The 23,834-nt window shown below is 48.2% G+C and overlaps 3 protein-coding genes across 4 annotated transcripts; 1 reads left to right on the plus strand and 2 right to left on the minus strand.

Moving 5' to 3' along the window:
* Positions 1-5,101: 5,101 nt before the first annotated feature.
* otomp (otolith matrix protein) lies at positions 5,102-11,183 on the minus strand. The gene is made up of 9 exons (XM_053845585.1): positions 11,035-11,183; positions 10,833-10,969; positions 9,623-9,725; positions 9,368-9,553; positions 8,232-8,406; positions 7,826-7,893; positions 7,106-7,290; positions 6,837-7,008; positions 5,102-6,766 (listed from the first exon to the last, which is right to left on the minus strand). The coding sequence occupies exons 1-9, from the start codon at positions 11,102-11,104 to the stop codon at positions 6,756-6,758; spliced, it is 1,107 nt and encodes a 368-aa protein (XP_053701560.1). The 5' UTR covers positions 11,105-11,183; the 3' UTR covers positions 5,102-6,755.
* A 1,354-nt stretch (positions 11,184-12,537) lies between these two features.
* Positions 12,538-18,388, plus strand: acvr1l (activin A receptor, type 1 like). The gene is made up of 10 exons (XM_053845608.1): positions 12,538-12,686; positions 13,470-13,556; positions 13,784-14,038; positions 14,111-14,322; positions 15,901-16,000; positions 16,424-16,570; positions 16,698-16,973; positions 17,088-17,285; positions 17,346-17,476; positions 17,579-18,388. Exons 2-10 carry the CDS (start codon positions 13,481-13,483, stop codon positions 17,708-17,710), a joined length of 1,527 nt encoding a protein of 508 aa, XP_053701583.1. The 5' UTR covers positions 12,538-12,686; positions 13,470-13,480; the 3' UTR covers positions 17,711-18,388.
* Positions 18,389-18,578: 190 nt separating this feature from the next.
* d2hgdh (D-2-hydroxyglutarate dehydrogenase) lies at positions 18,579-23,055 on the minus strand. 2 transcript variants are annotated; one of them, XM_053845944.1, is made up of 10 exons: positions 23,003-23,055; positions 21,825-22,158; positions 21,712-21,769; positions 20,984-21,123; positions 20,724-20,917; positions 20,494-20,662; positions 20,294-20,437; positions 20,083-20,225; positions 19,068-19,233; positions 18,579-18,999 (listed from the first exon to the last, which is right to left on the minus strand). In XM_053845944.1, exons 2-10 carry the CDS (start codon positions 22,084-22,086, stop codon positions 18,737-18,739), a joined length of 1,539 nt encoding a protein of 512 aa, XP_053701919.1. In that variant the 5' UTR covers positions 22,087-22,158; positions 23,003-23,055; the 3' UTR covers positions 18,579-18,736. The 2 variants fall into 2 exon arrangements, with proteins under 2 accessions (XP_053701919.1, XP_053701920.1); XM_053845945.1 differs by lacking the exon at positions 23,003-23,055 and having other exon boundaries at positions 21,836-21,963.
* Between the last annotated feature and the right edge of the window lie 779 nt (positions 23,056-23,834).

Here is a 23,834-nt window from a genome sequence, read left to right on the forward strand (position 1 = left end):
TCTCACTCGGGTCAGTACCAGGAGCAGTGCTGGACTCACGGCAGGGTGATGCTGGACAGCAACTCCACTCTCCTCATCTGTGACACACAGAAGATGAGACAACATAAGAATTTGAACCTGAATGCTGGAGAGACTGCGGAGCTGAACTGTGAGGGTGTGGGACCAAACCAGAGTGTTCAGTGGACCTATTATAAATCCGGCCTGGCTGGATTAGTCTCCATAGATGATGGGACACTTCCAGGGTTCCAACACCAGCTGGAGGAGAACAAACCTTCTCTCCTGATCACAACCCACAGACATCATGTTGCCGTCGGCTACTTCTGTCTGGTGAAGCAGCAGTTTAGGTGTGACCTTCACGGTCGTTTCATTGTTCAAGTACTGCCAGAGATTATCCTGCGCTCGGTGGGGGAGAGTCTGGAGCTGAACTGTTCTGATGGCAGCAGAAACCAAACACGCAAGTGGAGGATGAGGACTTCACTGTGGGCTGATAGAGAGAGTCTGAACTCCACTCTGATGCTTCCATCTCTGACGTTGGGCCACTCAGGTTCTTACACCTGTGAGCTCAGTGTTTCTGGTCCTGACCGTTATCTCCTGATAGTTTGTCCTGAGTCTGAGCCTCCTGCTGTGGAGCTCTTCACTGGAGGGGAGAACCTAACTCTCCACTGTGGGGACTGGAATCAGACTGCCAGGGTTTTATGGTTCATGAGGTCCAACAGAACCGAAGGACGAGTCTTTGATTTTAGGTATCAACGACCAGAAAACGTGCATCTCTCTGGCCGCAGGCTGGTGATCAGGAACATCTCTCTGCAGGACACTGGACTGGTCTGGTGCGTGGTGACAAGAGACCGTGTCTGTGTGTTCAGATCTGAGTTCCTGGTAATGTTCGGAGAGCCAGAGCTTGATCACCACCTGCTGAGGTCCGTGCTCCTCAGTGCTGTTGTGCTGATGATGCTGTGTGTTGTGGTTGTTGTGAGGGTGAAGGTGTGGAGGACCAGGAGGAGAGAGCAGCTCCCAGAACCTGTGGAGGAGCTGGAGATGTCCCAGCTGTCTCCAGAGTCAGACGTGCAGGAGGAGGCTCCGGTCTGAGCCGCCATGATGTAAATAACTGCTGACCTTTGACCTCTCTGACGAGCAAAGTGCGCGCTCTTGTTTGGCTTCAATAAACGTAACATGCTTCTGAAACACTCTTTATGATGCACACACACACACGCAGACGTTAGTCACTGATGTTCTTCATTACAGTCCCTGTGAAATGGGTCAATTTTTACAGTGGAATTTCTGAATAAATCTTCTCTACATGTAATGCTTGTAATAATATGTCCATTAAACACGTAACCTGATGGGGTGAGTGAAGACTTTCACAGTATCTGTGTTCATGATGCCCTTGGTTATTATCTCAGTGGGTTTTGACTGCTGGTTTCATGTGCAAAAAAAATCTCAATGTATTTTACGTCAATCCGTCAAAATAGTGGCACAACAAGACTGACACAGACAACAAAGTGGTATATCCAAGCTTGGATGTTGTTCGTTGGGGTATGTGAATAAGCAGGAAGTGAGTCTGTCTGAGCTAAAAAATAAAATCTAAATGAAATAAAAAGAAAAGGATTACAGTTATGTTACAGCAAACAGCCGTCTCATGAAGTCTGGTTGCAGTCAGGAGGGATCGGCACGACAATCACATGACCAGCTTGTTGTCAGTCATGGGCAGGAAGTGAACCAACTACTCTGGTGAGTCGAAGAGAGCAGGGTTGAGTAAAGCAGCAGGAAATGCTACACTGCTGAAGCCTTGTTTGAAAGGCTGAATCTGCCTGCTTGGCTGGAGAGTTTGAGTGGAGACAGTTGTTTAAAGACAGAGAGGATCTAGTGCCGGTGTGGGGAGTGTTTAGGTGTATGTTGTTATGACAAGAAAGAAGCGGAGAAGAAACACAGCCTGTTAAAGAAGTGTGAAACCATAAAGAGAGGGTGAAAGATACAGTGACAGATTCTGTCAAGACAAAGCACATGCAGGGAGAGAGAGTCATCTTGTTTTTTTTCTGTTTCCTCCAGCAAGTTGCGTTGGTTTGTCTGTACAAGGTCAAAATAAGGGAGTGATCCGGATCACCGTCTGGTCCCAGGGATTTATTAGAGCAGCTTTTCAGCATTTTGATAGAGGATATTCTTTTAAAACAACGCTTGTAAATGTCCCTGGGAGATGTGTCAAGAGTGGACTGAAGCATCCACATGGAGTGGGGTCCCTGCAAGAAAAAAGTACTCCGTCTGTTGCCCTTTGTCCTTCATTCTCGAGAAAGAAAGTGACACTTTCTTCTTTTTTAAGTCAGACAGGGCATTTATTTGGGGTCTTCTGAGAGGCGTTCCCCTCATGACGGACACAACTTTAGGAATTTTGACGATGCTCTGACCATGTTCATTTCTATTCTCTAATAATAATAATAATAATAATAATAAGAAGAAGCCCCTCTTCCTGGTGTCAGCACCGGCCCAGCCAAATGTGATGTTTTAAAGGGTTTTAAAATAAGACCAAAGGCAACTCCCTCCATGGTGCTGTAGACTTCATCCCCTCACACTCACTTTCACACACTCACTCTCCAGAGCTTCACTCCTCTACAATCCGCTGGCTGGGGTCATTTTTCACCCGTCTGCTGCGTCATTATGGAGGCAAACATGCACCATCACACAAGCTGTACGCAAAACATATCTCACATTGATAGTCCGGCGTGTGTATGTGTGTGTGTAAGTGATCTGGGAGCGTTTGGGGAGCGCGGCGATAAGCTCAGTGTCACTGGCTCTCGTCATACTCCATGTTCCTTATCGGCTCGAAGCTCCGGAGATGGAATGAGCTCAAGAGAGGAAAAGGAGGGAAGAAAGGAAGATGGTGAGGAGGAAACCGGAGCTAAAAGTGAGGGATGTCGGAGGTGAGGAGGGGGATTTAAGGGTCTGCTGCACTAAAAGCATATGAGGAAGCAGAGCCAAGGCCGAGGTCATGACTCTCTCACGCACAAACACACACACGTGTGCGAGCATGTGGACAGCGTGTGTGTGTCAGGGTTATCACCAGTGCTAAGGATGGGTGGTAATTGAATAATGACAGTAACGCCGCTGATGGATTACCTGTCACTCGGCTCCCGTCTCTCCCTCCATCACTGTCATGCTTCCGCCTCTCTCTCTCTCTCGCCTCGCAACCTTCGGGCAAATTGTCTGGCGTCCGAGCCGTCACCCGTTACAGCCGTGGTGAACGCACCGCACCTCGGTGAGTTCATGAAGCTCGTGGATCAATTTTACCTTCAAAGGTGGGAACGTTTCAGCTGCAGATGAGCAACAAGTTTGGAGCAACAATGGTTTCCGGTGCTCTGCTCCAGACGCCTACCCTCTGACCCAGGACATGCCGGAGAGAGCCACCAACTTTGGATACGTTCCACGTGAATCAGAAAAACAGCCCAAACCACTTTCTTAAACTGAATCCTGGAGGTATTGAATATGAATCAGCTTTACGAGTCATCGTAACTGATGGTTCAACAGCTTTAGCTGACTGAAGAGCAAACCTGAATGAGGTTGAACTGTTAGTTGTGCAGAAGCAGCAGACGATGGAGAGTGATGGCGATCTGCTGCCGCGCTGTGCTTCAATCTTCTGTATCTGCCTGCTGCTAAATGGAGCCACTCCATCACCGACTCCCTGAAGGATTAATGTCGGGGATCAGCTGGAGCCTCAACTTTTCCATGCCGTGTCTTCTTCTGAGACCACCGACAGTCTTTGTGGCAGACCTTGACTCACCTGCCGAGGAGGAGCCGCCCACAGAAGGAGGCGGGAAGATCAAGGTGTCTTAGGCTGAGCCGTTCATCCACTGACGCTCCTGTTGCCTTCTCCACAACCAAGAAATGAAATGCAGCCCTCGTGTGAAACAGGGAGGGCGACATTTGTCTCAAGGACTTGTCCATGTTACATGACTCATCACTCAGCAGTCTTAATCTCATGACTTCCTGCTCCACGCTAGTTGGATAACTGGTCATTTGATACAGCGTCTATCATAAATTCAGTTGGAAGCATTTACACAGTACAAGCTGTGACTGTTGTGAGGGGCCATCATGCCTTAAGAAAGACAGCAAGAGAGGAGAGGGGGAAACCAAAAATAAACACCTATAAAGAGTCAATGTAAGTAAGGACATTAACACGCGTAAAAAGGCCACAAAATCTATAAAAATAATTCATTTTACATGGATTTTATTTCAATGCAAATATAACAGAACTACTTTGAACTGGTGACGGCAAAAAAAACACAGTAAACACACCAGATGACTGGGCGACCCATATGGTAATAAGGAATTATATACATATATAACACATATATATATATATATATATATATATATATATATATATATATATATATATATATATATATATATATATATATATACTGGACATTTCAATGAAAATCGTTTGGTAGTTTTTGAGATATTTGGATTATGCTAGCTGATAAACTCTGACAAAAACAGAACTTTCTCTGCGGCAGACTGTCAATATGGAGGTTTCATGAAAGGTTGTCACGACATCCCGACACAGAACCAGTTACTATGAAGGCTCCTCACTGCCTCTCTCAGCGCCGCCAGGTACCATTTACCTTCATCTTGTCCTGGTACCTTGAACGTAGCAGCAGAAGAATGTAATCTCCAGTCTTGGAGTGCACCGAAACCAAGCCTCTGCTTTATCACTGATTGGGATTTCACTTTAGATGGGTTCCAAGGGCTTCACCGGTGATTAGGCTTCATAAAACACTGTCATTTTTAGGCTACTATATCTGCTCTTCTTTCTTTTGGACCATTCCAGATGGGGTTCCTGGTTCATGAAGCCTCATCTCTAGCCTTTGCCATATGTTCCATAGCAAGGGTTTGAGTATCCATCTCATGACACACTCGGAGTGAAGAGAAGAAATGTTTATTCAAAGGAAACCAGCTCTTGGCATCAGCTTGTATAACTTCATCTCATTTCTACACCAAACATGTCAGAGAACGCCTCGCAAGTGTCGGGAAACCCTGCGTGCCAACGCTGCCAGTCTTTAATCCTTGGAACTGAAGAAAACATAAATGATGTTGTGACTATTTTAACACCCCTTCAGCCTGCTAATTCACTGGTACATTTTTCTAAACACGACCAACTGTGCTGTCAAGTCTCCGTTCCAAACATGTCTTCTCAGTAGAATAACTCTCATAAACATGTTGGTGTGTGCGCTTCTCTCTGCAGAGGAAAACATTTGGACCATAATTGTGAGAAAATAGCTCTTCAAATGCGCAGGAGGGTCAAGCAGGCCGGAACTCTGAGACAGGAAACACGAGGAGCTGGCACAGGCCGGCCCTCTGCACCAGGAGCGCAGTGATCCACACAAGTAATCTTATACAAGTCATGGGAAAGGCACAAATGCATTAATGCACACACACACACACACTCTCTCTCACACACACACACGCTCTGTATAACATGCCAGACTTCCAATTATACTGGCTCTGGGAAAGACACAAACTCACACACAAACAGTAACTGAGACTTTCTAAGCTTGAAGTTAATAGCACCCAATTGTTCAGTGTCAGAGATCGACCCTGCAGAGGAGGGGGGCAGGAAGGGCCAAGCGAGGGGGACGTTCTCAGGGTCTAGGTACCAGATGTGCTCAGGGCTCAAATCGGTTTTCACAAATCAAACATGGCAAAATTGTTCTTCCTCGGACAAGCATTCATGTTTCGCTTAACTGACTCACTGATATTTCCTTCCTTTATTCCTAACGTCACCATTTTTAAGAGTCTCCACTGTAGCAATATATGATGGATGCGGCGGGTGAAGCATCCACGGTTCATGTGCTTCTACAAGCTGGAGTCTATCCCAGCTACTTGGGGCTAGAGGCTGGGGGCTCCATGAACATGTCGATGAACAAACATTCACGCATACACCAATGGAGAACTTAGGGTCACCAAATCATTTCTGTGTGCTTTTGAACTGCGGGAGGAAACCGGAGTACACAAGTATGATGTAGAAACTCGGTGTAGCGTGTAACAGTGTGATTGAATCCCTAAATGTAAATTAAAAATGTAAAAGGATGTGACTCAGGCACGGTCTCCGGACCCCGCTCTGGTCCTCATAGCATCAGGGTTCCTAGGAAATCAGCCCTTCCAGCCTGGGAGTCAAACCACATCCAACTACAGTCCAACTACAAACAACCATCCCCTTCCAACAAAGTCCCTCTTTGCGGCTCTTGCGGGCCACAGTAAATGGCTGGGCCGGCCACATTTGGCCCCCAGGCCTCCAGTTTGATGTGTGCCTCAGACCGTAACTTCAGTTTTCGTCATGAGAGCACGTCACAACAAAAGCAGGTCGCTAAAATACGTCTGTCTCATCTGACCATTGGAGCACATCTGGTTCCGACAGAGCTGGAAATGAGGTTTGTTTTCCCTAGAAACAGGTCTTTGTGAAATAAGAAACCAATGCTTTTTCTATGCTTCTTTCCCATAGTCTGATGGGATGCAAATGGGATGTAAGGGATTAATAGCCTCAACTGTATTCTATCATGTTGGCCAACAAATGAGGAGAGAGAAGATGGAGGAGAGGCAGCAGTAATGGGAGGAAGAAAGGGGAGGAAGGGCTGAATACAAGCACCAAATAGGAAGAGGGAGGCAGAGTGAGAGATACAGATGGCAGGGAGGGAAGGCAGAACGGGAGGACGGCAGAGAGATTGGGTGGAAGTTGATGCGCTGGATGTCTTCCTCCTGTTCCATCAGCAGAAGCCTGTTAGAGGAAGAGAGCCATAATGAGAACAGCTGCAGAGGAGACAAACAAACCGAGCGGCTTGTCGTACCCTCACACTCGAAGGCCTGAAGCACGGCGGTGTAAGAGCGGCCCAGCCAGGAGGCGCAGCTCCCCACCACCCTCTGCAGGTGGTGGGTGGCGTCGCTGAAGAGCAGATCGGGTTCGGCGTAGCCCGCCGAGCTGAACAGACGGAAGCCCTCGGTGGCGTTGCCAAACACGTTCTGCGGGACGGAAAATGTGACAGCGCTGACGATGGTACGCTCCGGCATAAGTGCCGCGGTGGTGATGTTGTCCACCGAGGCGAAGCAACAAACCCACCTGCAGCCGCTCCAGGAACTTCCAGACGCGGCATTTATCCTCCAGCCGAACCACCACGCCATTAGCAGGTACCGCCGCCAGGTGGCAATGCTGGAACTCATCCAGCCCCGCGTCGGTACCATCTGGACACAGGAGCTTCAGATCTTCTAGCTCCAAGTCCAGGGCCCATGATTCCTGGTTCTTTCCTTCGTGAAGCAGAGAAGCCAGTCAGTTGAAGAGCAGAGGGACCAGTCAAAGCACACCTGACTTCAGGGGGGCCGCACACCATTTTCGCCCCTCAATCTATTACTTGCTTCGCTGTATGTGATAGTCCAGTTCAAGTCAACATTACTATTCACCAGGATGTTTTCAAAACTCTTCTCAGAGAGAAGTAAATGTTGATCCAACAGCACCCAGCAGACATGACCCCTCTGCATGATCTGAGCCTCACCGTGACGCCGTCAGCTGCGTCCTATTTTGACTGTAAACAGCTCTGGTGGGTCTGTGCCTCGCAAATGTCAAAGTTATTCCAAGTACTCAGCTGGTCACTGGCAGAGAAACAGAGCAGCTGGGCCGATAATGATCACTATTCATTTAGGATGCTGGCCTAAGTGGCGCGGCAGTTACAGGGACGCGTTTCCTGCCCAGATCCGGCGCTCTTTAAATCTCCGTCAACAGTGACACCCAGTGGTGGGAGCTGCATCTGCAGCTAGGTATATAGTTCATCATGTCGTCACTGACCGTCAAGATTCTCATATATGGTCGTGTGCTTGATGAACGCCACGTCACCGAGATTCTCTGCCACACACCTGAAGGAGGAAAAGGGAGAGAAATTAATTTGGATTTCTGATATACAACTTAAATAATATTATTACACTACACACACAGAGGAATAGATTTAATTCAAGTGAAGTTAATGTCTCAAATGTCTCATTTTTATGTGATGCTTCGGTATATTGCTGTGCAACTGTGGAACCGGTCAAGATTTCTGACCCAGCTTGGAAGCATTCCAACCTAAATTTGATATCATGGGTCAGTTTGAAGTCGAGTTTCAGCTCGCTCGTCATTCAGTACTGTTTTCTAGCTTCATGATTCCTTCATAAAACATACATTTGTGTGGACACATGCCAGTCGCAGCGTGGTGTACCTCAGGGCTCCGGCCTCTCCGTAGTGTCTCTCTCTGTGGTTGTTGGCACAAATGTGTCGGTCATTCTCGTCGCCGATACAGGCCTCGCACAGGTTCTTGGGGTTGTTTCCGCGCGGGTCGTGTTTGGGGTCCTTGACTCCTGGCACACAGCTGTAACCAAAGAACTGCCCCACAGCTGTGGAGGAGGGGCATGAAGGGGTGATAGCTGTCAGTCAAACAACTACCATTTCGTCTGTAAATATGACGTCAACGATGGAAAAATGAAATGAACTAAGTCCTGCTACTTCATGAGCTTTTTCTCATACGTTTTGCGAGTGTTTTAATACAGTGGTAGCAGTGGAATGTCCCGGACGGAGTTCGAACAAACATTTCGAGATTTTTATGCTTCGGATTTCGAACGAAAATCCAGAACTCGAACGCCCCTGAAAAAAAGACGGAAAAAACGTAACGCATGGACCGATCAGCTGACCCACGACGCGCTTTGTTATTGTGTATAACGCAGCCTCTGTATGCAGACGGGTCCCGTTAGCTACATTTACTGACTGTTTTTTCTTCATATTGAGGTGTAAAACCTTTCCTGTCTCCACACTGGACCATGGTAGAGTGTCACAGGGGAGGTGCTCGCTCTCCACACCTCCGAGGCTGGAGCGCACACTCCAGGGTTTGATGTCCTGTTGTCAGGGATGAGGCGAGTCTCGGACAGAGCGTTGCTTGGTTTATGACTTTGTCACAGCCAAACTGCACAGAAGCGCACATTCAGAGCTGGACACGCACCGGCCACCTCTTCACTTCTGGAGAGACGTCACTCACTCGGCAACCCCTCCCACATGCAGCGGCCACACACATAGAGGAACAGCGCACCTGCAGCAGACACTCTACATTCACTCCTACAAAAGCCTGTTTTAAGGCTTGGAACACATTATTTCTTTTTCCATTTATTATTATGGGAAAAATGGATTCATATTTCAAACAAATCGCTCCTCGGATTGTGGTCGAGAACCGAGGTACCACTGTATATGCTTCATTAATGTGTGGAAATGTTGGCCTTTGCCAGAGTCTCAAGATCTTGTTTAATATTTGAACTTTCTGATAACATAAATGGCTCAATGGTGGATATACTGAAGCGAGAGCCTCACCCCTGGGGAAGTTGCACTGCTCCCCCACACTGATCTGGGACGTGTTGACCAGGTAGCCGATGGGTACCGTCCAGCCCACCGTGGTCCTCATCCCGGGGTGGCAGGAGCTGCGCTCGTGCATCTCCAGCAGGGACAGGTCCGATGAGGAGCGTCGGGCCATGGCTACCACGTAGTAGCTGATCCCGTCTAGGTTCAGATAAACACCGTCATTTCTCGAGCAACACTCTCCAGGTGAGCTGTGGCAGTGCCACCCACCAACTCCGTTGTGGGACTCCCCTGCAGCCAGCTCCAGGCCATGACAAAGACTGGCCGCGTAGATGTCGTCGGCAAACATGGAGGCCGCGTCTGCCGTGCCATTCTGAGGGAACAGCGGTGTTTATGATTCAGGAAATGGTTTCCACTCAAACTAAAGCTCTCATCCTCCCCAAAGTGTCCGACACTCTAACACCAGGCTGCAATAGTAGAAACAACTAAGCTGTAACAGGAACATCAAAATATCCAGGAGCGTTTTTCTTTCTCTTTGCCTCATATAACTGAACTAAAAAACTAAAAAATTAGCAGAGGATCAATGAGATTGGTAAATTAAAAAATATCCAGAATGAATAATTCAAAGTAGAGATTTTTAAAGTAAATGAAAATGTACATTTCAGTGAAGTAAAAACTATGAAAAGCGAGATGAAATAAAATGAGATAATAATAATAATAAAAATACATTGAGACACTCTGCTGGACAATAATAAAGCTAAGCAATATTGTGTGTATTTGCTTTTTACACTGTATTTGGATCACCATTGTCAGTAAACATACACGGGTGCTCAGTAACATTTCATGAACCGACTGCAGACCGGCTTTCAAACAGCCGCGGGGAGACAGGAGGGTGATGAGCTCTCATCCATGTCAGAGAGGACACCCCTCCCCTGAAATGAAACATCACTGATGGACACCATCTGCAGAGTCATGTGGACGTGAACATTAGTTCAGTAAACATCGGCTTAAACACATGTCTGCACACTGGGTTACTGGTGACTGAAAGTGAAGCAAAAATTTATTTCAATAAGAACAAATATTGACTCCTGTTCTCTCTCTTCAAGCCATGAAGCAACTTAAAAACAATGCCATGATATGATCACATCATTCTTCAGTCATAATCTACGGTGGGACACAAGCGGACTGAGCAGAAAATGAAGTCTGAGAACACCTTGGCAAGACTGGTGATGTTTAGCAGAGCAAAATCCTTGAAAGTTAATATATAAATAAAGAGCCAGACTAAAGACTGTCAATACACATAACAGGAAGAGGTGGTTTCTCGCTTGTTTGCTTCTAAAATTGAGCGTCAAAAAACTATGATGACTTGAGTTCTGCACTGTAAAGTGAGGACCCTGGTGACTAGCAGCTCACAATCATTCGTCATGTTGAAGGTGAAGAAGTTAAAAGTATGAAGGTGAAAAGAGCTCCCTCTTCCTACCTTTATCTTGTCCATACAATCCCTCGCGTCCAGTCCCCGAACACACTCCAAAGTTCCTCTTATATTCCGAGCAGTGGCGTTGCCAGCCAGGTCAAGACACTTCTGCAGCTCCGCATCCGAGACCACACACCAGGACACTGAAGCAAAGTGAAGGTGAGCCACTATCATGCAGCCATGCTGGATTATTGTGAGGAAAATCTACCTGTCGCCTTATGGTGGGACGCACAAGAGACCAGCAGGAGAGGCAGCAGCAGGAAAGCCTCCAGCTCCATGATGACTGTGGTGGGACACTCGCTCGGACAGGACGCGAGAGGATTTTATCCAGAGAAAAAAAAGTCCCTGGCTTGACCCGTCCACATCTTATACCACAGTCCTGTGTGGAGGGGGACAAGTGGGTGTCATGAGAATAAAACAGGACTTTATTCCCCCTCTGGAGATAATCCTGGCGCTGTCTCATGATAGCTGGATAGAGTTCCCGCCTTGAGACTGGAGAAGGTGCGGGGGGGGGTGTCTGGGAGCGGTTGGGGTCACCTGGAACAGGGGTCTTTAATTAAAAAAGGCTTTAGACAATGTGTCTCTGTGTGTGAGTAGATACGGGCCAGCTCAGATCCGAGTCACTGGAGACTGAAGCCCCGGGTGGAGCGGGAACAAACAGCAGGCGATTGTTCGAGTCCCACTGGAGGGAAACATTCGATCCAAGTCTTCCTCTCCTCTGTCTCTGGACACACATTCCGAGATCACTCTTACACACACTGAGCCAACACTGAACTAGAGCGAAACAGTTTGGTCTGGTGGATGGTGTTTGTTCCCTTGATGTATTGATCTTTCTGGGTGACAGTAGCTCAGGTGGTGAAGTGGGTTGTTGGCTGTGGTGGAGTCCAAGGCAAGAGACTGGACCCTCCATGTGAATACATTCTGCTGGTGGTTGGCTTCCAATGTAGCGTCCCACCTCTGGTGTGGCTGAGGTATGGATGCATGATGGCTTCTGTTCCTGTATGAATGTGTTATCTATTATTCCTCTCACAACTGTGCTTTGTTTTGGGGGGTCACACACGTACACTGGTGTGGAAACTGCCAGCAGCACTGAAATCCCAGAATTCCATTCTGTCTAATTCTACTGAAGGCAACAAACCAACATTTGGTCTTTAGTTTAACAGAAGCTTGGGTCAAGTAAAATTAGGAAAGTCTAATTTAGAGCAAGATCTGCAGATGATGGCAGTCAACCGTTGCACAACAGGGAAACTGGGTTTTGACCTTTGACCCATGAAACGATGGGAAAGGAACAAAAATGATCCTCCAGCCATGGATGATGATAGTGGGTGAAGGTCTCCCATCCTACGGTGGGTCGGCCACAAGGTCTTTGGTCTGGTGTTGCCTTGTGAAGACGTTGTGCCCCAGTGCCGAGCCTGAACTCAGAAGTGCACCCAGTAAAAATGAATGAATGGCGTCCCATCATGACTCACCTCCGACTGTCCCCCACAAATGAATGGTGCCCTGTTGGTAGTCTGATCAACATGGGAGATTAAAAGGCCACACACACAGCTTTAAAACGTTTCATCTGATACCTGACAGGGGATTTGTAGGACTACGACTTTTTTGTTCTGTATTCAAACCCCGACTTTTGTCCTAGTTCTGTTCTCGAACAGTAGGTGGCAGTAAGCAGCAGTAACTCGCTGTCGCCGCCGCTGAGCCGGTAGAAGAAGAGCGGAATGTTTTGGTGACAGGGAGGAGATGCGGGTGGGTTGGGCTGCGGCTCCCCTCGGCTTTTATTAACCACACAGTCCGACTCAAACCCGACCTACGGATTCACAAAGAGTACACGATGAGCTAGGACACCCACAAGCAAAGTGCCAGGTACGAGTTTATCTTTTATGTCTTACGGAGCGCGGTGTTGCTATTAGCAGCTAGTTTAGCCGCCGGAGCTAACGGGGAAGCAGCGGAGACGCTGGCGCCTGTCAGGCGCCTCTCTCCGGCTATTAAAACCCCCGCGTAATGGCCTCTTGGCTCCTGCAGATGGCCTCTCCCTTCGTCTGTACTCTCCAGGGAAAAAGCACCGATACATTGCTTTTTGTTACGCAATTAAAACCGGTGTAGTTGTGATGGAACATGGTAGCATGTTAGCAACGCTGTAAACATCACGTTCGAGACGTAATTTACTTCTATGATGTTTAAATAGTGTCAGATACGCTGCCATTATGGATGAGAACAGTTCAGGTTCGTGCCATACCACCGACTCTTTACCTTTACTACGCAAGAAATTGCTGTTAGCAATTAGACCTCAGTGTGATGAATGAAGTACAGTTTCAAAATACCCCGTGATATATGTAATATTGAAATTGTAGCGTTTCCTTTGAATTGACACCCTGCAAACATATTGGTTTCACTAGTTGCATAAAACATTCTCAAACTAGAGCAGTGGTTTTGGAAATCTGGTTCTGGTTATCTTCTGTCAATTCAGTCTGGAGAAACGACTACTACTAGCCCTTAAAAGGGTTTCTTAACGTAAGTGCAGCACGTCATTTGGAGGATCAAACTGTTGTGAAGATTTATTTGAGTCATTGTCAAGACTTTGTCATGTTTGGAGGAAGGGTAGCGTCAAAGATCTGACATACATCTTCCGTTCGTGTCCTCCTGCAGTGCACTGAACCATGGGGTGTTGTGGCGTCCATGTCCTGCTGCTGCTGCTCTTCCTGCAGCTACTGCGACTGCCTGTTGACGCCTCAGGTATGAGGCTTCCCCATAATGGAACCATTTTCTACTTTTTCTTGCTTGTTATTTACAACAGTTCATGACAGTCCAGTCTGTATGTTCGGAAATCAGGCTTCCCTGTGGCGTGTTTTGTACTTTGACAGCGGCATGGCGGAACAGAACTCTCTATGTTTGCTGTACTCTGGCTTGAATGACTGCATAGTGTTTAAGAATGAAATGACCTTTTACGCTCTCCCTTTCAGATGGACAACTGGTGTGTCTGTGCGACGGCACCAAGTATTCGCAGGCCTCCCAGTGTCGCGGCACACGCTGTTTCTCGTCGGTCAAATACGAGAACGATGCGATGGTTTTTGAGCATGGCTGCTTGAATGGGACGGAGAAGACGCGTTTGCATTGCTCCACGCCTCCGCTGCACCGGCAGGCTATTTTCTGCTGTTCCCATGACATGTGCAACGACAAGTCCACCAGGAGCGACTTACTGTCCCTGCTTCCAACCGGTGCGTGTCTCTGTGTACACAGTGTCAGGTAAAGGCAAACACTGCGGCTCATGTGTGCTCTGGTGCCCACAGTCCCACGGGAAGAGCCAGTTCGCTACTGTGTGGAGATGGTGGCGCTCTTTGTCCTGGCGCCGGTGGTTGTTCTGGTGCTGCTCTCCTTGTTGTCCGTCCTGGCGTGCAGGAGGCTGCACCACGGTCGTCTGCAGCGGCTGCAGGAGTTTGACACAGAGCAGGGAGCGGTGGACGGACTCATAAGCTCCAACGTGGGAGACAGCACATTAGCGGTGAGGAAACACATTTTTGAAGTTTGTCTGGGTTGTTACAGCTGCTGTTTGTTTTTTTTTTAATATCTCATGGACGTAACCAGCATTTCTACCCCACAGTTCTATATAAATGGTGCAATACCTTTTTTAAGCATTAAAATATCACTGAGCTCAGCAGGCCAGTAGGTGGCAGTAGTACATCCTGTGGCAGTGATGATGTGCTGCAGCGCTCTGCTCTTGGAAAGGTTCAGCATATGGTACTCTGGTCTGGAACACCTCTTCACTCATTCAGTATTTCCCCAAAACGATATTGAAATCTGTTGCCTCTGAATTATCTTTGTGTCTCTGTTGACGAGGATTGTATAACCTCCTCAGCTGATGTTATTAACTTGTGAATTAACAAGTGTACAGAAGTTACAATCCATAGACTGTAATGTAGCTTCTTCTTTAATTTAATTATTTTATTATCACGATAAATACACGTTCATTCTATTCCATGTGTTGGACACTACAGTCTCTCTTGAAACTGCTTTATAATGAAACTTATCAGTGGAGTTTGTCTCCAACATCATTATTTGTTTATGTTTAAATATAATAGTTAACCAAGTGGAGAGATGAGAAATTCCATGTTTCAGGTCTCTGGTAGAAGCTGCTGGTGTCTGACAGTCTGCTCTGCCAGTTTTATTTAGGGGTTAAATTGAGCCGTCTGTCTGCTGTATCTCATGTGTCTTAACAGTTGACTTGAACTATGGACCAGTCTGGACACATTTCTTAGATGCTATTGAAACAATGTTAGAAATAATGTGAATAAATGATCATTTAGTCATATTCTATTCTCCAAATCATGATACAAACTGTCAGTCCTTTGTCTTGTGTGATGAAAACCTTTTCACAATTCTCTCTCCTAAAATGGTTGTTTTTTATTGCCTTGAAGATTTCGCTAATACTTTGACCGCTTTAGAATTTGTTGATGGTCCCTAACTGACGCCGGGTTGTAGCATTAGCGCTGCCTGTGAGAGTGTGTCCGCGATCAGTGAACCCTAATGGGGACGCAGAAGAGGACGCCACCACCAATACTGGAGCGGAGCTACATCCTATATCCAACTATTTTCACCAGGGTGTTTCGCCGAGGCGCCAGCACAGCAGGAGACCTGCATGTGTTGATGTGAACCAAGGCAGACGACCGCGTCAGAGAACCTATGAGGACCACTCCATCTCATAAAATAAACACGGATCCAGAGACTCAGAGTCGACCAGTGTCATTATCAAAGGTTCCATGTATTAAAAATAAGTTTAAAACTATGATGGTAAACCAAAGTTCGCCAAACTCTCCTCAACTGTCACATGCCGGTGTCGGCTGTCAACGCACCGTCGCCATCTTGTCATGTTCACGTGTGCAAATCCAATGCAACGAGTGTGTCACATTTTTATCGAATTTATCGTGAGATGCAGAATTGTCATTGTGGGGATTGTGTTTAGCGGGATATTGTGTAGGATGCGTTATCGCCTATCCCTAGTGAATAATGGTGTCTGTTCCTGGAGTGAGACACCTTCTGTTTGAGAGCACAAGCAAACTAATGTGTGTGTGCTCCTGTGCAGGATCTGTTGGATCACTCGTGCACATCAGGCAGTGGATCTGGACTTCCTTTCCTGGTCCAGAGAACTGTTGCCCGGCAGATCAGTCTGGTGGAGTGTGTGGGTGAGTGAGCTTTCGTGAAGTGACTTCTCTGAGTCTCGCTTTCAATCTCCTGTGATTCCATTGTCGGCTTCTCTTAACTGTAGCTGAGAAACCAAACAAAAGCATAGTAGCAAAGTCATCTCAGAGTTGGTCTCCCTGGAACCAGCTCACGACATCATGCATTGGGTTTCTTCCACCACAGCACGCTAACTGCTTTAGCTGATTTAATAAGCCGCTGTCAGGAAGTTCGTGCCACCAGCAGAGAAGTGACTCAGAACTGAGGTCACAGTCAGGACGCGCTGCTCAAGGCTGGTGAAGTGTCTGCTGACAGCACTGTTCTGAGTGGTTTACATGGCAACTGCAACCGCTCTGAGACCATGGCGTCACAGGCCTTGACAGATGACGCCCGCTGATACAGACGATGTTTGGTTTGTGTCTCTGCAGGTAAAGGCCGGTACGGAGAGGTGTGGCGAGGACAGTGGCAGGGTGAGAACGTGGCAGTGAAAATCTTCTCATCCCGAGATGAAAAGTCCTGGTTTAGAGAGACGGAGATCTACAACACAGTGCTGCTGAGGCACGAAAACATTCTGGGTGAGGAACTGTGTCCAAGCTCTTTGTCTTTCCCATCTTGCCAAGTCTTTTCCTCACTCCGCTTACTTGCTGTGAACTCGGCTGCTCTCCTTTTGTTTGAAGTGAAACCTCTGTTTTGGTCTCCCAGGCTTCATGGCCTCCGACATGACGTCTCGTAACTCCAGCACCCAGCTGTGGCTCATCACCCACTACCATGAGAACGGCTCGCTGTATGACTACCTGCAGCGCGTCGCCGTGGAGACGGCGGAAGGCTTGGCGATGGCTGCCTCGATAGCGTGCGGCTTGGTGCACCTGCACACCGAGATCTTCGGCACGGAGGGGAAGCCCGCCATCGCTCACCGAGACCTGAAGAGCAAGAACATCCTGGTCACCAAGGAGCTGCGCTGCTGTATCGCTGACCTGGGTCAGTGTCCGGCCCATGAACCTCTGCTCTCTAAAAACATTGTGTCTCAGCTGAAGTGAAGGACCCAACTCCTCCGCTGTGTTCATGTCGGGGTGTGGTGTTGTGGTGTTGCAGGGCTGGCGGTGACCCACTCTCAGACCGACAACCTCCTGGATGTAGGCAACAACCCCAAGGTGGGCACGAAGCGCTACATGGCCCCCGAAGTTCTGGAGGAGAGCATCCAGACCGACTGCTTCGACGCCTACAAGCGAGTGGACATCTGGGCCTTCGGCCTGGTGCTGTGGGAGGTGGCCAGACGCACCTACAGCAACGGTGAGTGAGCGGCCGCGGCGCCGGCTGGATCAGCGCCTGACTCTCTGCCGCCTTCTGCAGGAATTGTGGAAGAATACAAGCCTCCCTTCTACGACCAAGTGCCAAACGACCCGAGCTTCGAGGACATGAGGAAGGTGGTGTGTGTGGAGCAGCAGAGGCCTTTCATTCCCAACCGCTGGTTCTCCGACCCGGTGAGTGCTCCACCCCTGCTGAAGTATTTGCTGCAGCAGTTTGCCAGGATGGATGTGAGCTTGTTGTTCTTCATGGATCTCAACTCCCTCTGCTTGTTTCAGACTCTCTCCGCTCTGGTGAAGCTGATGAAGGAGTGCTGGTACCAGAACCCGTCCGCCCGGCTCACGGCGCTGCGCATCAAGAAGACCTTGGACAAGATCCACAGCTCGCTGGAGAAAGGCAAGGAGTCGTGAGACGCCGCGTGTGGGGAGTCTGGTCCAGAGAGTTGGACGACTTGGCTCGGAGACAGACTGCCAACGGTTCCACTCTGGACGGTGACAGAGACCACGGCTCATGTTCTCTTCGACAAGTGTCTGCTGCAATTCTGATCCCCAGCTGTTAGTGGTCGGTTGTCATGGCGACCCGCTGTCGGGTCCAGTCCACTTGTGCACACTGAACTTCAGAGCTTTCTGTTCTCCACATTTACAAGCACACAGAGTAGAGCTGGGTCAGAACTGGGCCTGAAGCTGGACAGAACCAGAGGAAGCAGTGGGACTCTCCAACTGTGACTCAGCCGGAGTTTTATTCGCCAACATGCTCAACTGCTGCTCATGTAAAGAGCGTCATGGTGAAGCACAACTTGGATCAGCGCCTCTCTGGTTCAGTGCACATGGGGACTGGACCTGAGACACCCGAGGAGGAGAGCCAACCCCAGAGTTTCTCTGCCGGCGCCACGTCAGAGGAACATATGTACTCGGCAAGACTTTGTTTTCTCGCTCATGTGTCGGTGTGTGGAAGTACAGCAGTAGGAACTAGTGCGTGTCTGATCATGAGGAAGCGCTTCTGTCGGAAGCCCCGCTCACTTCATTGTTTCTGTCCATCCATGCAGACTTTGTTTTGAAATGTTTTTTTTTTATATGTAATAAAATGTTTACTGCTCTTTTGTCTGCTGTGTTACACACATACTGGTGACAAGATGGGAGTCCAAACCACGGCCCGGGGGCCCGGTGAGGCCCACCAGGGCAGGTTCTGTGGCCACAAGACCTTTCAATACGTGTGAAATGGAATGTAAGAAAGTAGGTCATATATAAAAATATTACACATTTTTTAATGTTTATACATTTAAGTAAAAGTGTCTGAACATTCACATCAGTACACACAACAACATGGACAGTTCAGTGTTCTTCAGTAATGATCAAAACCTTAGAAACAGGTGCAGCTCAGTGGGGATCGGCAAAGGTGTGAGAGCCTGATGGTGTCAGCTCCAGCGTCAGCTACCGTCACTGGAGGTCGTCCGGCAGAGTCTTGTACGGGTTGAGGATCCCTCGCGGGTCCATCATGGTCTTGATGTCCCGCATCAGCGCCACGGCCGGCCGGGCTTTGCTGTAGTAGATGTAGTTCCTCTTCTTCAGACCCAGACCATGCTCTGCGCTGACGCTGCCCTGGCAGCCGGACGTCCACTGGTAGACGAAGGGCTCAATGGCAGCCAGCAGCGCCGGGTCTCTGGCAGGAGAGGTGATGTTCAGGTGGAGGTTTCCATCTCCTGCAGAGGTGGAGCCAGGATTACGGCGGTGGCGTGACACCATGGGTTCAGGCGGCTCCAGGTCTTACCCACGTGACCGTAGCCCACCACGCTCTTGGCCCGGTCCCCCAGGTGCGCCCTCATGTCCAGCACCAGCTGGTAAATCTTCTCCACGGGCAGGGAGACGTCGTACTTGTAGGTGAAGCCATCGTGAGTCAAAGCCTCAGTGACTCGTTCACGCAGTGACCACAGTGCCTGAAACAGAGTCAGGTTCAGCACCTGCACAGCCACACCAACAAGATTCACAGGGGAACCAGGAGTCCAGAAACCCCACTGTGTTTTCAGAGGCCATTTTGAGGATTTATTTTTCTTATTATTATTTCCACATTTTTCAGTTATTGACATTCATGTATTTCTTCATCTAAATACACGTGCTACTTTACGCTTCACTTTAATCATATGTATATTCATATGGTATTTTTCTATTTTACTGAAAGTTGAATTTGAATACGGTGAGTCAAACTTCACGTATTTTATAGGCACATTTGCAAATAAAAAAATATATTATTCATTTGAATTCAAAAGGGAAATCTGTTATGCATTATTATATACTTTAAACACAATTAATTGAATTTTCTTCGCAACATAATTATCTAAAACACCACAACAGGTCCCCCATAAGACAATTAATAAATGAAGTAAAAACAAAAACACTTGTCATTCTGAAGAGAGAATCATCTACACTGCTGTTTCCTTCTTCTAAGAAGAGACGAATCAACCCTTCCATTCAAATAAAAGACATTTGAGGAAGGTCTCCTCATTTTCCCTATTTTTTCCAGATCGTCTGTTATATATACACATTTTTTATATATTATATACATAGATTTTTGCGCTGGCAAAAGTCGAGTCCTGGCAGCGACTGAGCACTGCTTGGTCCTCAGAGCCCTTTCTGATCCGGCCCGGAATATTTGAGTTACATTGTTCTAATATTTCTGGTTCTATATGATCTGGATCATTTTCAGAGCAGTTTTATGATATATATTTTGTAATTTGAATAAAGATTTGTGATTTATTTCACTGACATCTTAAGGCCGCGTGGCTCACCTTGATTTTGGACTCCTCCGTGGCTACGGTTCCGTCAGCCACCAGTGATGATGTCATCGCCTGCTCCAAGAAGGCGTGCAGCTTCGCTCCGTCGTGTTCGGGGTCGGACCCCGACGTCTCTATGAGGACGTAGAACGGGCTCTCTGAGCGGAGAGAAGCGGTAGGTTCAGCATGTGCGCGGTGGGCTCCGTGACGGTGTGTGTGTGTGTACCAGAGATGGGGTTGAGCAGCCTCAGGTGTGTGTTCAGCAGCCTCATACACTCGGCGTCCAGGAACTCGAAGGCGGACAGAATCTCTCCCAGCATGCCTCGGGCCAGCTGGAAGGTCCGCAGCAGCTGGGGGAAGGTTTCACAGCCTGCAGCGGAGGAGCGAGTCAGCAGCGGACGGGTCGCCGCGGCGCACGCCACTGACCTAAGAACACCACGTTGACGGAGCGAGGCTTGCGAGGACACAGGATGGAGACGGCGGTGATGACGCCCAGCGTCCCCTCCGAGCCGATGAAGAGCTGTTTCAGGTCGTACCCCGTGTTGTCTTTGCGCAGAGTGGCCAGACAGTCCAACACCTGGCCACTCGCCAACACCTGCACACACAAACACACGGTCACGTGACCCATCCTGACGCCGCCACCAAGGCCGACTCACCACTTCTATGCCCAGAACCGTCCCGTGCAGGGAGCCATAGCGCAGCAGCCGGAGGCCGCCGGCATTGGTGGCCACGTTCCCCCCGATGTGGCAGCTGCCTTTGGCGCCCAGGTCCAGCGGCATGACGTGCTCCCGCTCCTCCAGGTAGCTGGAGAGGTTCTCCAGGACGCAGCCGGACTGGCAGGTGAGGATTCCTGCATCCCCAGGAGAGGGGTCACGACCCTGGGTTCACCCCGCGAGCGTGTCGGCGAAACACCCACCGGAAATGTTGTCGAAGCTCAGGACGTTGTTCATGAGCGCCGTGGACAGAATGATCTCATCGTACACCGGCACGCTGCCCCCCACCAGACCCGTGTTCCCCCCCTGAGTGTTCACCGCCAGATTACGACTGTTGCAGAACCTGTGGAGAGGTAGTCCACACCACGCTCCTCCTCATCATCTTTCATCATCACTTTTGTTTCTCCTAAAACAAGACTCTCTACAAACAAATCTCCTCTACAACTGAAGAACCTTCATCATTTTCTCAGCTCAGTAGGTGGCGCTCTCATTTTTCAGTATCAGCCAGCATGCGCCATCTAGTGGCCACTGGAACTAAGGACACGTATTCAAACCATCAACACACACTGGTGCTCTCCAGGGATCGATTCTAGAAGCTCAACAGTGAACACTGATCAACAGTGTCCTGAAGAAGCCCAGAGCAGCTCACCATCTCACCAGCAACGGCAGCTGACGCTTCATAAAACAGTGTCCTCACTTTCAGAGGCCACTAGGAGGCACTATCTGCTCTATCACCTTTGGTGTTGAGCAACTGAGGCCACTTGTTCTACCTTGTATAACAAGAGTGTCGGGCATCAGGTGCAGCACCAGCTCAACTTATTCAACTAAGACTTGTGTATTTATTGATCTACAGTAAAACGAAATGACACGACTTCACTCGTAAGCAGGAGCACAGGTCAGCAGATTCTCAACAGCCATTCAGAAGCATTACCTGAGGATCTGAGAGACTTCCTCTGTGGTCTGGGGCCGTAGCAGAACTTCACTGGAGCCTGGTGGGGAAGCAAGTGTGAGTCATGTCAACAGACTTGGTTTGACTCGACAGACCTTTCACCGACTTCAGCCAGTCCACGTTACTGGACTCCAGCAGGTCGGGGTCGGTGACCACCCGGCCGGGTAACACGGTCTTGAAGAAGTCCACGTCCTCGGGTGTCACCGTGGAGAACGGCAGTCTGGGCAGGGCATGACCCGCGCTGGAGTGCAGCCGGCGGGTTCGGGCCTGGCACCGGTTGGTCAGCCTGGCTGGAGAGCAGACGCTGCTGCGGCTGCTGAGGAGTCTGAGCGTGGACAGTCGGAGTGTTCCAGACATGACAGCGGGGGGGGGGGCTACAATGGCGTCAGTGGGTTCAGACGTCTGAGCTCTGTGAGGAACGCAGACAAACTGAGGAGGCAGTTACAACTTGTAAGAGTCCAAACATACGTTATTATAATGCATTATTTATTTATTCATTTCAGTAAGCTAAGGAAGTTTAAACTTTATCGTATCATTTAAAGTGTTTTTCATCTTGTTCAGTCAAGTACAAACACAAACATATTCAACATAAACTGAATATATTCGAAAGGCCATTTATTTTCTTTATTTTAACTGCACACCTGTTGCTTTCCTATACATGTCTTATTAGGTGGATCTGCAGTTTTCTCAGTTCAGAATCAGAAAAACTTTATCAATCCCAAGGGAAATTATGTCGTAACATGCTCTGTACTCAACATACAACAATAAATTAAAAAGAAATAATATTATAAAGGGCAAAAAAATCTATACTAAAGAGCCTAGAAACAATGTGAACAATGTGCAAGAAAATGCAGTTCAAGAAGAATCCTTCATTGTAGTTGGACGGACGACACACTGATTCACAGCCGACAGTAAATGAATAACAAATTCACTGAGTGTTATGTTTGCACATGATAATAGTTATAGATCTCCACATGAGCTCAAGTGTGGGAGGAACAAACCGGAAGCCATGTTTTATAGATAGTTTTGACACACATAAGCTGGACACAGCATTAAAAATATGCTTTTCCATGCGACTCATAAAGAAGTCTAAACCTAGTTCCAGGGCAAAGGTCACGCTGAATTCACGGACTGACTCCGGAGCAGTTGGCTAAATCTAGTCAGGGCTCGAAGCCGCGCGTTAACGCAGCAGCAAGTCGCGTATTACTCGCTGGAAACAACACTCGGAAGTCACCGCCTTCCCTTCACTTCGTGCTAAAGATCTGTCACTTACGTTTGCGTCTTTCCGCTGCAGGGATTCTGCGCTACTCTGGATGTTGTAGCGAACAGGTCAGCAAGCTAAAGCGGAAGTGAAGGCGGACCAATCAGCGGTAGCCTTTTGCAACGGACCAATGGGAGCAGGTTTTGTACAGACACTGTCCACCAGTCAAGGCTGATGTAAACAAAGGGAGAAAGTTCAAGCACTTTTGTGCTTATTTTCAGAATCAGAAAGACTTTATCAATCTCAAGGGAAATTGTGTTCGTAACATGCTCTGTACTCAACATATAACAATAAATCTAAAAGAAATAATATTATAAAGTGCGAAACAAAGCTATACTAAAGAGCTTAGAAAACATGTGAACAATGTGCAAGAAAATGCAGTTCAAGAAGAATCCTTTGTTGTCATTTTTTCAGCAAAGAATTGTACGTTTTTATTGCCACAGGAAGAAAGGACCTCCTGTGGCGCTCAGTCTTTGAGTTGGGCAGTCTCAGTCTATTGGTCCTTATGCTTCTGTATTGGACTCATGGAGGGGTTGGGTGATGTTGTCCAGGATACTCCTTAGTTTCAGGAGCATCCTTCTCTCCATAACCGTCTCCAAGGAGTCCAGTTTCACCCCCACCACATCACCAGCTTTGCAGATGAGTCTGTTGAGTCTGTTAGTGTCCGCCACCTTTTCGTTTTCGTTCCACATTTTCGTAGTTGAATTAGCTTCTATAGAGGAACTGATGTTTTCTCTACTTCCAGACAGAAAAGCGCAGTTCTGCGATGTTTAAAAAACGATTATTTTGGAAGGTTTTATAGTCAGTGGCATAAAAACGCTGGTCAGCCATTAGAATTCCACCT

This window comes from Synchiropus splendidus, chromosome 16 (genome assembly GCF_027744825.2).
Source record: "Synchiropus splendidus isolate RoL2022-P1 chromosome 16, RoL_Sspl_1.0, whole genome shotgun sequence".
Lineage (NCBI taxonomy): Eukaryota > Metazoa > Chordata > Actinopteri > Syngnathiformes > Callionymidae > Synchiropus > Synchiropus splendidus.